The following is a 12,926-nucleotide window of genomic DNA, read 5'->3' on the forward strand; positions in this document are numbered from 1 at the left end:
TTACGACGAATAAAAAAAATCATCAGAATTGAGATAGGGTGGGTGGGCGGGGCTTATATTTGGCCTTTTTTTTTTTCTTAATATACATAGCCATCTTTTCACAACAAAAAACTTAAAACAAGATTAAAATAGTATGGGATGGAACCTAATTGCAAAATTTCCTTATACAAATTTTCCATTTTAATCATGTTTTCAGTTTGATGTTGTGAAAAGAGGTGTACACATATTAAAACAAGAAAAGAAAATGTAAGCCCGCCCACCCGCCCTATCTCAATTGTGATGATTTTTTTTATTCGACGTGAACCAAGGGGGCGGAGCTTAACTGCAAAATACGTATTTTTTTACAGGAAATTAAAAACATGTTTTTGAGTATCGTGTTGTTCATTAACAAAAAATGGCAAAATACAGAATAAAAAAAATCATCACAATTGAGATAGGGCGGGTGGGCGGGGCTACATTTTTCCTTTTTCTTTCTTAATATATGTAGACTTATTTCGACAACAAGAAACTTAAAACATATCTAAAATTGTAAATTTTTGTAGTAATCAACTTTAATCCTCCTAATACGTATATACATGTACCTGGGTTTTCTTCAGTTTTCCCACACTGATCAAACCAAAACTAAATCAACCGCACACCCTTAATCTATCTGTAGCACGTTTAGCGAACAGACGGAGTACTCGCTTTTTTTTAATTCCATCTGTTCAGTAAACGTAGTATAGTCACGGAAATTAACTTTGTTAATTTTCAAGTTTAAAACTCCATAAGACCTTTAATTTTTATGTACCTAATTGTCCTTGTAAAACACATAATCAACATTTATTTGTCAATAACTTGTCAGTCCACCTTTTGGATATTCAGTAACTCATAGGATCCAATAAAAAGTAAACAAGGTTTGTTTCGTGTCATCCCGGGCTATTTAGCACCAGTTCGTTTGAAAAAATGCGTCCAAACCCGCCGATTTTTTCACTAAATTTAATATCCACTCAGATTTCCCTAGTCATCTCTCTTTCAAGCCTCCCTTCGGTGTTCCGCTTTTTGCGAAGACCGCAATTCATTCATCAATTGCTTTTAATCGGCGACCTTCCTCCAGGCCAATAAACCACAAAACTCGCTCTATGGTTATCGACAAGGCTTCGCCTCGTTTAGACCATTGTGCACTTCATAATTAATACTTCGCTAAGTACCTTACGCAACAGTTCGCCCCTTTACAATACGAAACCCGCAGAGTCTTCGATGGCCGAGTCGGCGGCGGCGGCGGCGATCGCCTTTCTTCTTTTCGGGGATAATCACGATAATGACGGGTCCGGGGGAATTAGGCCCGTTTTGCGAAATTATGCTTCCGCCTCTTTGATCCAGCGCCGGTTTCGCTGCCTCATACGTATTCAAGGTGGATAGACGAAAGTTTTGGTCAGTGTCAGTGTCATTGTCGGATTTCCCGACGCATGTTGATGTGCACGTATGATGATGGGTTTATGATTAAGTTTTGATTTGGCTGGGTATGGGTGTGTTCAGTACGGCACAACGCGAAGCCGTAGGAAATTTAACGCTGTTAGGGTTCGGTTACTTTCCTGTCTGAACAAAACGGGCTTTTGTTACGACGTTTCTGCAAGCTCGAAAAGATTCATCAATTATTATTTAATATAATCATTTTGTGCCACTTTAAATCGCCCCGACTATACCTACCGTAATTTCTTTTACCCGAATGAACAAAAGGAATGGGAGGTTTTAAATTTCTGGCTTTAGTCCCCGGTGTCAAAAAGAGTCTGGGTGAGAGCTCATCGCTCAAGGCCAAAATTGTCAAATCTACCTTATGTCTACAGCTAAATCGTCGCCCCGTCTACTATTTATCCGAGTTTCTCGGAACGCACTCGTACCCATTCTAAAACAATAAGCGATAAATAATTTAAAAGCCAAAGTTTTTTTCCGATTCTAAAAACGTCCCACCGTAATTTAGCACTACGGTATTTCCCTCATTAATATCTATATTCCGCTCGTTTTTCCCCGTATTTCGACGATTTCGTTTTCTCTGCAACCTATTTACATGCGTTCAAGGACAACACACGCCAGAATTAGAAAACTAGACTCTAATAATAAGTATCAATCTTGACTTGCATTATCGCATTAATTGATTTTTTCTCCCGCTGACGGGAAAAAAACTAAAGCCAAACCCACACGCCGCGTCACGTACGACCTGTCAAAACGACTTTTATAACGGAAACGCCAATTTGATAATAAAAATACTTCCACGTTCGCGATTTCTCTGATCTTGATGTACAGTTTTCCCAATCTCGATTTCGCGGAATTCGGTTGGCAGGCGTGGATTCGGCAGTGGCGTGTGCCGCGACGGCAGTGGCGTGCGGAAAAGGGGTTTACCGCACGAGTGCGACTATGTCAAGTATTTAGGACGCCGACTCATGGGCGAAGATTTTCTTTTATGAGAATTATTAGTTTATGAACTACATAATAACAATAGTAGACACATTACATTCTAAATGTCATTTACATACAATACGCCATAATGGTCAGCGACGCCGCGCGAATATTAATAAAGCGGTAAATCCGCGTTGCTGGTAGTGCTGGCGTCTTTATTGCTTTTATTTTTCGTTGTTTTGTGTTCGAAAGTTGGACGCCCTTCTAAGGCGCGACCGCACTGCGCTGACACACTTGCATGCATTAATTTAATAACTAAGTACGACAGTGATAGAATTCCATCTGTTCGGTAAACGGAATAATGATATGAAGGTTTTGTTGTTGCAGATAGCTCTCTACATTCCAACGGCCCCCCGGCCCACTGCCCCCCGACCACGTGGCCCGACTACTCCACCACCTACACCCCGTACACCCCCCAAACCCCGTACTACGACCACCACCAAGAGCCGGCGCACAGCACTTCCATCCATCTACCCACCGGTGAGTCCGCATTACATAATCAGAGGATGTAGATTTCCTTAAAGTACCACCTAGAGAGCAATACCCTTCTAGCTAAATGCGGTACTAATCGTACCCGATTAACATATCAACTACCTCCCCAAATTCGGCAGTCCCGTGTAAACAGCCTCATTAGCATTTCGTGCTGAAAATGAAGCGACCGTTGACCCTTCGATTTGTTCGCAGTACTACCGGAGCCCGGCCATAACGAGTTTATCAATACATCGCTGACCTCCCCGACGCCCATGCTCAACAGTGCCAAATCCGAGATCGACCCCATGATCTGCTCGAGCCCGCGGTACTCCGACAACAGTACTTACTACCCGAACAACTGGGGCACCAACACGACTTACCCCAACAACTACAACTACTACAACACGCCGAACAACAACCAGCAGTACACGGGGGCGATGGTGTTGTACCCGCCGTTGTACTCCACGGTGAACCAGAACCAGATCCACTTCCATCTGCACGGCAGTACCGAGAAGATCGACCAGTACTTGGGCTCGGAGGCGCTGAATTTGAACCCGACTAGGGCCATCGAGCTGGCGCAGAACGTCACGACGGAGGTGGCGCAGACCCACCAGGAGCCCCTCGACGACGGCGCCGAGAGGACGCAAGAGCACAACAGCGACCCCGCCAGCGTGTGGAGGCCGTACTGATGACTTTCGAGTGTTTTTCTATTTATTGCTGTGCGAGGATTATAATTTATTCCGATTTGTACAATAAGTACTGTATTATACAAAAGTATTAGTACTACTCTAAGAGAAATACTTAACGTTATTATTTTTCTACTCGCTTTACTAGGTTTAGTCATTCTTTTACCAAATAATTCTTATCATAGTTTCGAGGATGTCTTAGATAAGATACTGGTTGTGTTTGACAGTTGCAATAATTTCGTGACTTCGCTCTCGTCAATTATACTTTCGAAATATGTGTCAACTCCATGTCAAATAAATACATATCAAAATCTATGTGATTTTTAAAGTTTAATGGGCTACGTTTAGCTCGGTTTCAAGATATTTATATTGTATTATTGATAGATAAGTGAATAAATGATTAATAAGTGTTCTCTGTGGTTTCACTGCAAACAACTTTTGATAGTCACTGATTTCCCTCCACAAATTTCGTTCTGTCTCAAAGACGATAAACACAGGACGCGATCTACATTTCCGATTTAAATTTAAATTTGAATCAAGCACTCGCAGGTACATTCAGCTACAAAAATACAACTTCGTCATCCCACGACTGTGACTAACTCGCTTCTTAAAATGATTTATGAATTCCTTTTTCCTTTACGAATACTAAATGTTTCGGCGCTACTATATCCGGTTACAGTCTACGTGAAAACGAGTGCGTCACCGTCTAATCTTCTACGTGTAGAAGAGCGCGTGAAAACACAGGAAGTGACACTTGTTTGAATCCGTCGCCATTTTTGGCACGTTTGTCAAAATTTGACACGATTTGGAAAACATGGACGACGAGTTTTTTTTGTACAATCGGCGCACGATTCGGCCAAAATTCAAAGTAGTGGGGTTTATACCGAGCGTTGAGTTCCAGAAGTGTAAGTATGTGGTGGAGAAGGTGTACGCTAGTTACCCGACGGAGTATGATAAGCCGGAAATCAGGTCTATGTTGAATTTGGATTGGGACGAGTATTTGACTAAAGTGGGTAGAGAAAGAGGGTGAGTGTGAGGTAGATTGTAGTTTGACGTAGATGAAGAGGCGACATGGGAAAGCGTACTATTTGCTGAAAGCGCCGGTGGCTGTCTACTTCGATGGACAACTTCTGGGAGATGATAAAGCTCTTCTTAATTTTATAACGGGGAAGTACAGGCTTGAAATAAGTGCGGATTTTGAAAGTCTAGCGGAGAAAGACATAATAAGGTACTTTCAAGACATAACCGACAAGTATAAGGTACAAATGGTACTAAATTTTCTCTTAAAGTGAAGTTGTAAGTTTTAGAGAAAATTCGTCTACTTGACTATCGCCATAGATGAGCGAGTCGTAGGTTCGATGCTCTTCATGGTAAGCACAAACTTAAGACATTTACTACTTTAAATTCAGTTATACAACGACTTAGTGCCTATCACGTGCGACAACTTCTTAACCCGGTGTACCCAAAGAACCCCAAAATTTGGCTACAAAGGCACCAAAGTACACAGGTACCACACCAATCTGACCAAAATCACCAACTAATTAACAACGAAAATTGCTAGAATCGCCAAATATAGTTGGATCCAATGCGGGGGCTTCGATCTGCGCGAAGTCCACCAACCTTGTGAAAACTACGCCGTCCCTCACGACCGGCGCGGACTCCTCTCCATGTGTAACCAAAAACGACACGTCAACAACAGCACCCAGTTCTACATAACCTTAAACCCTGCCAGCTGGATGGACTACAACTACGTGGCTTTCGGGTAAATCCCCTTAACACTATAACAATAATAATTAAAAAGTGCCGTAGTCAGTTAATTCAAGGTGCCGAAATTCTAAACCTAATCGAACAAATCTCCACCTACTACGAAAGTCCGACCCGCAAAATCGAAATCGTGACCTGTGGCGAATTCGTCCTTTGTCCTACCCCCACTGAAGACTACACCAGCGCTTTGAATCCACCCTACGAGACTTTGTTTACCCCATACACCAAAGACGACGACGTCGATTCGATTTTGAGCGAAAAAGGGTTAAAATCCGGAAAGTATTCCCTGAAAACGGACGCCAGAGCCTACTTACCCTTCACGAGGTTCTCGAAGATGTTCGACGCTTACATGAAAAACGACGATCAAGAGCTGGAATGTCTGGATGACGCTAGAATCGGACAATTGCTCAAGAAGATGGACGCGCAACCGCCAGTCGAAGAAGTGTCTTCGAATATTCCACTCGATCGCGTGAGGGCGAACCTTTTCAAAACCAGCAATACGTTTTATTACACCTCACATATAATCTTCTGAAGTTGTATCATGTGCAATAAACAAGTTTTACAAATGTGGCGCGAAATTTTAAATAAATGTCATTGTTGATGGTGAAATTTTGACGGTTGCTGACTCTCCCAACTTTTTGCGGTCGCTGCTTTCGTTTGACGTTTGTTTGTTAACTTAACGTTTCACCAGAGAACATAGAGAAGCGTCATAGTTAAAAAAAAATCGACGAATTGATTCTAGATTTACCAGAATGTTTCCTTCATTTTCATTCAAGTCACACGAATTACAATTATAGTGAAACAAGGTTTTTATTGACTATTTAAATTTGGCGCTTGAGGACTCCAATGTCAATGTCGCATCTTTATTAATCTATGGTTTCACTGTGAGTAGTTGAGGTTAGGAAATTCGCAAAAAATGTCACAATGCAGACTGCTGTAATAAAAAAAAATCGGGCAGTGCGTGAAGAAGAGAAAAAGTTCATTCCTGTGGAGACTATGATGAACGATATGAACCACTTAGAACAATATGCGCAAACTGTCATCAACTACACTTCGAAATACAACATCAGTTTTAGTATATCGTATGCCCCGGAGAATCTAGTAGGAAAATGCGCCAAGTATCCTTTGTATGGTGACTTCGCGGAGACGTACATTCTGGTTAGGAAAAAATGGGGGTCACACTTTTACTAAATTTGTTATTGTAGAGATCGTACGGGACATGGTGGAAAGAAAGTGAGGCCTACCAGAAAGAGTATATGCCACTGGAAGAGGACCCGTTAGGGGCTGAAGACTACGTCACTCTGGGGTACAGTAACGTGGAAATTGAAGCAATAAAACCATGACTATTTACAGATTTGAGCACCCAGTGGTACCTCGAGATGTCTGCATTTATGAAACTTTTAACCCAGGGGCTGTGGTGCGCATATGGGGGCGGTTTACCGACTTAGATTGGAAGCTTTTATGGGAGGGCCCCCCACAGGAGTGTCCCGAGGGGGCACGCAAGTTCCATCCAACAATAAGAAATTTAAATTGTTTAATCAAGTGAGAATTAGTGCAGTCCGGGGTTCTATTTAATGTTTTTTTATCTAGCGAAATCCGTATCGAATTCAACCAAAGCCATTTAAAATATCACACTTCCATCGATGCCGTCTTGCTCGGAGGTTACGAACCGAAACAAGTGCTCCAACAACATATCCTACAGAAAGATTTACTAAAGTGGACACCTGAAGTGGTTTCTAAAGACGGCGAAACGTGGGACGACAAGTGTGACTTGTTTTCACGACTGCCGGTATTTAATTTTTAGGGATTTTTGTATTGTGGTTGGTTGCACTGAAAATATAATAACCTCTTTCAGCATGAAGTAGTCGTGCACATTTTCCAATATCTGGATTTGTGCACGTTGGGTCGATGTGCCCAAGTCAACAACCAATGGAATGCCGTCACCAAAGACCCAATTCTGTACCAAAACCTAACCTTAAAACGATACTGGCATAAAATCAACGGAAAAACCCTCTACATTTTGGCAGATCGGTGTAGATACGTGCGTAAATTAGACTTGTCGTGGTGCGGAAACGACGACAAGAGTTTCACTCAAGCATTCCTCGAGTAAGTACCAAGTCGATAATGCAGTTACCTGTAAACGGTATTCCAGATTTTTCCCCAAGTGCTACCAACAGCTCACCCACATCTCCGTCTGTCACTGCGATTTTGTCAACAACGACGTCATACTCAAATTCTCGATGTGCCACGATCTCACAGGTAAAACTCGGGGTGTTTAACGTCACGTCACTCTTGTTTTTGTAGAGTTGCGCTTACGCAACACTAAGGTCGATAATAACGGGTTTCAGCAGTTGGCACGACTGCGTAAGTTGGTTACTTTGGATTTGTGCTCGACTTTGATAACGGATGAGCCTTTGATTAGTATTCTCAAGGCTAACGCTGGCTTGAAGCACTTGCTTTTGGGTAAGGGGGTGTCAGTGATTTGTTTGACTTTGACAGTTGGTTACAGATTTTTGTGAAAGTTTGGAACGCCTCGATCTGGTTGTCGAAACTGTTGCCAACTGCAATAAAGAAATAACTACGTGGAGTTCGTTTAAGACGACTACGATGACGGCGATTGGTGGCTTGCACTTCGCCAGTTGTGCCAACTTGAAGGAGCTGGATTTAGGGTGGTGCTTTCCCTTTGCTCACCCGGGGGATTGTTTAGAAAAAATTGCTAAAAATTGTAGAAATTTAACAAGATTGATTATATCGCAGTGGCGAGATGTCAACGACTACATGCTTTTACCAATTACGTTGTATTGTAAAAATTTGGCCCAACTTGATTTGTTGGGAATCAAAAGTATTACTAGGGATATTTGCGAGAGGTTGTTGGCTTCGCTGCCAAGTTTGAGGTTACTGGATATCAGTTTCTGTAATGCGATTAACCACCACCAGGTATTTTCTGGATGTACAGAGTCATCAAAATTGATTGAGAGAGTTGGTAAACCTGAACTTGAATAATTTGGTTTATTAAGTTGTATAAAAATATTAGCTGTCAGATTTGAAGTTTCAAGTTTCAAATTTCAAAACTCAGTGGCGTCTTTTTTCGACTTTTTTTTGGTAAAAACATTAGTTGTCAGATTTGAAGTTTCTAATTTTTGTCACGCCACTGAATTCATTGCCATATAACCTTATACAAATCTGTCATAAGGTTGACAAACTTCACGACAAAAACAGGGGGTACCAACTCTCTCAATCAATTTTGATGACCCTGTAGTTATATGACAGACTAAGATCACGTGGTTGCAGGTTATGATATGGCGGCGGCAGTACCCTCACGTGACCATTCAAAGAAGCTGTGAGTACACTGTGACAGAGTATATCAGTGTGGTTTTGAGGGAGTTGCCCTAGATTCAGACCCACCATATGTGATAATTATTATAAGTGTTAAATAAATCAATCATTACAGTTAACTGTGTTTTAATTTCGTCAGTCGTACCAACCCAACGCGACTTTTTGACAAGCCCCTGTACGTTTCAGAATAACATTCTAATTTAAATCGTCTAAACTTAGATCGGTGATTGCTATTTTTATAGCAGATGGTAGCCACAAGATGATTTTCGACCAACAATATTTGCAATTGTGCAGCGAAAAAACTCTGCAGTCGAACAAAGATGGTTTTTTCTTGCAGTTTGCGGAAGCAGTGGCCGAGAATGTGGGCGAACAATGGGTTAAGAAGTTCGGGAAGCTGAAGACGGATAAGGAGAGGATTAGGCGGATATATGAGGATGATACGGTAAGTGTGAATGCTTTACCAAGACGATTAAAAAAAAATCTTCAGATTAAACACTACGTTACTGAATTTTTAACAAACGTGCAAGAGTTCTATCGAAAGAAATGCCCGCAAACGTCGAAAAAAAGGTTCCTGGAAGGTGAAGCGGCGGTCAGAAATGGGGACAAAAAGAAAGGTTTGAGTCTCTACAGTCAAGGTATCTTAAAAGCTCCACACACAGGTGACTACATTTCCAGACTATAACTCAGTACACAGTTCAGTATACAAAACTGAATTTAGTATATTTATTTGTGTAATATTGACTTTTAGCTGTGTCAATTGACGTTTTGCTACAAAAACATTGTTCCCAACAAAACATAACAAAATTCCCCGTAGTTTGTAGTTTCGTATACTGAAAAACCTACAGGTACACCTGTATCACACTAGTTCAGTTTTTACCTCTGAACAATTCCAGATCCCACCTTAAGCTTAATTTTTTTATCTCGCGCTAAACTCCTCATCACCCTCGACGACTACGCAATCGCTCTGTCGGACCTCCAGCTCTCCCTCAACCACAAACCCCCTTCCAACGTCAAATTCGAAATCTTCTGGATGATGGCAATCTGCTACAAAGCCCTCAACGACGAAACCAAAGCCCGAATCTCGCTGAACGTAGCCGAAAAGTTAACCAGCGACCCCAAACTCCTATCCCAATTGAGTGACAGCATGCAAGGCAAGTACGAGCCAATCAAACCACCCGAATTAGTACTTCCACCAATCAGTGGAGAGCGCCACCCTCATTTACCCCACGCATCAAAAAAACTAACCGTGAAAAACACCCAAGAACTGGGACGGTACGTCATCACCAACGAAAAAATCAATTGTGGAGAAACCCTGGTTGTGGAAGAGCCACTAGTGGCTTGTCTTTTTCCGGAAAAGTTCGGGACGCATTGCCACCACTGCTTTGACAGGTAGGGAGAGTGTGGAGGGTTGGTAGCACTGTTGTAGGTTTTTGGCGCCCGTAGGTTGCCCGGATTGCGCCAGCGTGGCTTTTTGTGGCCCAAAATGTCGGAACGAAGCAATTTCGACGTACCATAAGTACGAGTGTAAGTTTTTGGATTTGTTGATTGGGTCCGGGATGAGCGTGTTGTCACTCGCCGCCTTGAGAACTATGACACAAAAAAGTGTAGATGACGTTCATAGAAACAAGGAAGGGTGGTATGCGCTTTGTACCAATGGGAGTAAACGAAGTGGTGCTGATTTTCTCCAGAGGACTTTAATGGCAGCTTTTTTGTTACGATGTCTCCAGAAAGCGGGTTTTTTTAAGACAAGTGGTGACGCAGTGGTGCCAACTGAGCAGGAGTACCAAGTTGGAGAGCTATTGTTGCACCATTTGCAAGTACTACAGTTTAATGCACACGAGATTTATGAAACTTTGTACACTGAAGAGCATAGATTGAGGGGTGGTAGGCCTGCGTATATCGGGGTTGGGGTTTACCCCACTGTGTCTTTGTTCAACCATGAGTGCTACCCAGCGGTCACCAGGTATCGCAATGAAACACCACAAAAGCAACCACTCACTTTATTGTTACAGATATTTCGTTGGCAAACATGTAGTCGTTAAATCTATTCGACCTCTGGCAGTGGGTGCCACCGTTGCAGAAAATTACGGCCCTGTTTTCACCCACCACAAACTACTAGATCGACAACGATCACTATCATCACGTTACTGGTTTAACTGCCAATGTACAGCGTGCGTCGAGGATTGGTCCACTAATGGATCTTTAGTTAAACGCGTCAGGTTGGCACCCTGCTCAAGTCAATTAATAACTAACATACAGAGTCATCAAAATTGATTGAGAGAGTTGGTAAACCTGAACTTGAATAATTTGGTTTATTAAGTTGTATAAAAATATTAGCTGTCAGATTTGAAGTTTCAAGTTTCAAATTTCAAAACTCAGTGGCGTCTTTTTTCGACTTTTTTTTTGGTAAAAACATTAGTTGTCAGATTTGAAGTTTCTAATTTTTGTCACGCCACTGAATTCATTGCCATATAACCTTAAACAAATCTGCCATAAGGTTGACAAACTTCACGACAAAAACAGGGGGTACCAACTCTCTCAATCAATTTGATGATCCTGTATATTCACAGGTGTCCCACGACCAACTGTCAATGCTTGTTCTCACTCCCTGTCACCGAAAAACAACTGAAGTGCCCGAAATGTCAAAAAAACGTCTCTCTTGATGAAAATATAAAAAAACTGAGGTGGTGTGAAGAAGAATATGAAAAAGGAGCTAAACTCGTTGACTCTAACGAAAAAGACCAAGCTATTGACGTTTTATTGGCAGCCATTGACGTTTTTCACAGGTTTGTACCTAGGGTTGGTAATAGTGACGACAGTTGGTAGTTGTAGGGTGTCGGCGCCCCCTCACAAAGAAACACATTTGGCTGAAGAAGGTTTACGAGCTTGTCTGGGGGATTTTGGTAACACGTGTAACTGTTTGGTGAAATTGTCATAACTGATTGACACCGACGTGTTGATTAAAGTTGTTGACACAAAGTTTGATTTTTTTTGTTACATAGGAACAAGTGTTGCCAATTATAGCGATTGGTAAACACTAAGTATTTACACCGAGTGTTTATCTTATCAGGATCAAGGTTTTCATTCTTGCTATAATTTAGCGTATGAATACTTTAATTAGCGTCAGTGACATGCTAATAATCATAATAATCTCCGTAAATAAACCCGAGTGCTTTAATGTTCGTCATATTTCATGATTAGAGTCATTACGGGCCATTACGTCTCATCTACCATACGGTAAAAAGCGCACAAGGTAACGAAGCCCTATTTTACCTTTTAAGGCAACGCGATTTCCATAATAATGTACATTCTGACTTGGTCATGTATGAAATGGAATCTAGATAAAGGTTTATTATGTAAATTGCTTTATCCCGTACTCAGAGATGAATCGCAAATATAAACAGAAATGGGGATAGGGCTATTTAAATATTTATAGGTTTAATACACCAAAATGTCAACGTGAATCATGGCAACAAGTGAGGCCTTGATGGAAAGTGTGACGGAAGAAGAGTGATGCAGTTCAAGTAAATTTGTACTTGGCCTTGTCACTGAAAGTAAATTTAGACTTGGGTAAAAATATGTCATGAAAAATTGGTGGTGGATGTGGAGTCGTAAACAAATCTGCTGCCACTTGGATTAAAAAAAAATATAATCAAGTAACCCCGTTTAATTAAACTATACATAACCTCAAATTGTGAAAGTTGTTGACGCAGATGGCGCTGCAAATTTAATTTGTCAGGTATTTTCGCCAAAGTTTGGGATGCTTGGAATTCCTCAGTCTGAAATTAACGCGAATGTCAATAATACATTTTTAATGTTCAGTTATTAAGAATCTCTTGGCAACTTTGTTGTAAACAGAAATAAAAGATTATGAATATTTGTTGTGTTTTGGTCCCATTGGGAAATTACTGTTTGTTTTTATACCGTTGCTGCGAACGTCTTGTAGAATAATAAATCAATACAAAGATAAGCGCAAGGAAAATTGGATGAAAGGGCCCGAATGCCGGACATAGTTGGATGTATGGAATGAAGTTGTTGAGATACCAGATACGAAATCGATGCACGAAGAAGAACTTAGTGGGAAAGGTAGGGTCTAAGTTAGAAAAACACAACTTCGAATGGTACGTTTAATTTTAAATAACAATGCTTTGTGTTTGAGTGTGTTTCTAACAACTTAGAATTAATAATATTCAAAGAGTACACCAAAAACAGGAATAGAGTGTTCAATGCAGATGC

General features: G+C 41.3%; 4 protein-coding genes across 6 annotated transcripts in view; all 4 read left to right on the plus strand.

The window, feature by feature from the left end:
- The window catches only part of LOC135132678 (runt-related transcription factor 1-like), a 62,462-nt gene extending 58,484 nt beyond the window's left edge, over nt 1–3,978 (plus strand). For 2 of the 3 annotated variants that reach the window (XM_064060846.1, XM_064060848.1), the window contains 2 exons: nt 2,761–2,913; nt 3,118–3,978. In XM_064060846.1, coding sequence (XP_063916916.1) covers nt 2,761–2,913; nt 3,118–3,593 — 629 coding nt within the window. In that variant the 3' untranslated portion in view covers nt 3,594–3,978. Of the gene's footprint in view, nt 1–2,745; nt 2,914–3,117 lie in introns of all 3 variants that reach the window. The other variant, XM_064060847.1, reaches the window with a different exon arrangement.
- Nucleotides 3,979–4,361: 383 nt separating this feature from the next.
- On the plus strand, nt 4,362–5,894 carry LOC135132873 (probable inactive peptidyl-prolyl cis-trans isomerase-like 6). The gene is made up of 6 exons (XM_064061088.1): nt 4,362–4,599; nt 4,649–4,849; nt 4,898–4,960; nt 5,000–5,097; nt 5,152–5,352; nt 5,400–5,894. The coding sequence occupies exons 1-6, from the start codon at nt 4,405–4,407 to the stop codon at nt 5,884–5,886; spliced, it is 1,245 nt and encodes a 414-aa protein (XP_063917158.1). The 5' UTR covers nt 4,362–4,404; the 3' UTR covers nt 5,887–5,894.
- Nucleotides 5,895–6,232: 338 nt separating this feature from the next.
- On the plus strand, nt 6,233–8,809 carry LOC135132657 (F-box/LRR-repeat protein 4). Its single transcript, XM_064060804.1, has 9 exons — nt 6,233–6,512; nt 6,560–6,660; nt 6,708–6,896; nt 6,945–7,143; nt 7,210–7,460; nt 7,507–7,613; nt 7,659–7,817; nt 7,864–8,291; nt 8,646–8,809. The coding sequence occupies exons 1-9, from the start codon at nt 6,279–6,281 to the stop codon at nt 8,745–8,747; spliced, it is 1,770 nt and encodes a 589-aa protein (XP_063916874.1). The 5' UTR covers nt 6,233–6,278; the 3' UTR covers nt 8,748–8,809.
- A 73-nt stretch (nt 8,810–8,882) lies between these two features.
- Nucleotides 8,883–12,567, plus strand: LOC135133360 (SET and MYND domain-containing protein 4). Its single transcript, XM_064061752.1, has 7 exons — nt 8,883–9,132; nt 9,178–9,349; nt 9,584–10,079; nt 10,117–10,653; nt 10,703–10,909; nt 11,261–11,476; nt 11,523–12,567. The coding sequence occupies exons 1-7, from the start codon at nt 8,950–8,952 to the stop codon at nt 11,626–11,628; spliced, it is 1,917 nt and encodes a 638-aa protein (XP_063917822.1). The 5' UTR covers nt 8,883–8,949; the 3' UTR covers nt 11,629–12,567.
- Nucleotides 12,568–12,926: the final 359 nt, after the last annotated feature.

The sequence above is a fragment of the Zophobas morio genome, unplaced genomic scaffold (genome assembly GCF_036711695.1).
Source record: "Zophobas morio isolate AGI-343-1 ecotype UQ-CSIRO unplaced genomic scaffold, CSIRO_AGI_Zmor_V1 ptg000021l, whole genome shotgun sequence".
Taxonomy (NCBI): domain Eukaryota; kingdom Metazoa; phylum Arthropoda; class Insecta; order Coleoptera; family Tenebrionidae; genus Zophobas; species Zophobas morio.

Bases quoted from the DNA above. Each gene is read 5' to 3' on its own strand.
- LOC135132873 (XM_064061088.1), top strand. From the start codon at position 4,405: ATGGACGACGAGTTTTTTTTGTACAATCGGCGCACGATTCGGCCAAAA. The intron at 4,961-4,999 runs GTAAGCACAAAC...CTTTAAATTCAG, and splicing joins TAGGTTCGATGCTCTTCATG to TTATACAACGACTTAGTGCC. The intron at 5,353-5,399 runs GTAAATCCCCTT...AAAGTGCCGTAG, and splicing joins TACAACTACGTGGCTTTCGG to TCAGTTAATTCAAGGTGCCG.
- LOC135132657 (XM_064060804.1), top strand. From the start codon at position 6,279: ATGCAGACTGCTGTAATAAAAAAAAATCGGGCAGTGCGTGAAGAAGAG. The intron at 6,897-6,944 runs GTGAGAATTAGT...TTTTTTATCTAG, and splicing joins AATTTAAATTGTTTAATCAA to CGAAATCCGTATCGAATTCA. The intron at 7,818-7,863 runs GTAAGGGGGTGT...AGTTGGTTACAG, and splicing joins CTTGAAGCACTTGCTTTTGG to ATTTTTGTGAAAGTTTGGAA.
- LOC135133360 (XM_064061752.1), top strand. From the start codon at position 8,950: ATGATTTTCGACCAACAATATTTGCAATTGTGCAGCGAAAAAACTCTG. The intron at 9,133-9,177 runs GTAAGTGTGAAT...AAAAATCTTCAG, and splicing joins GGATATATGAGGATGATACG to ATTAAACACTACGTTACTGA. The intron at 9,350-9,583 runs GTGACTACATTT...GAACAATTCCAG, and splicing joins CTTAAAAGCTCCACACACAG to ATCCCACCTTAAGCTTAATT.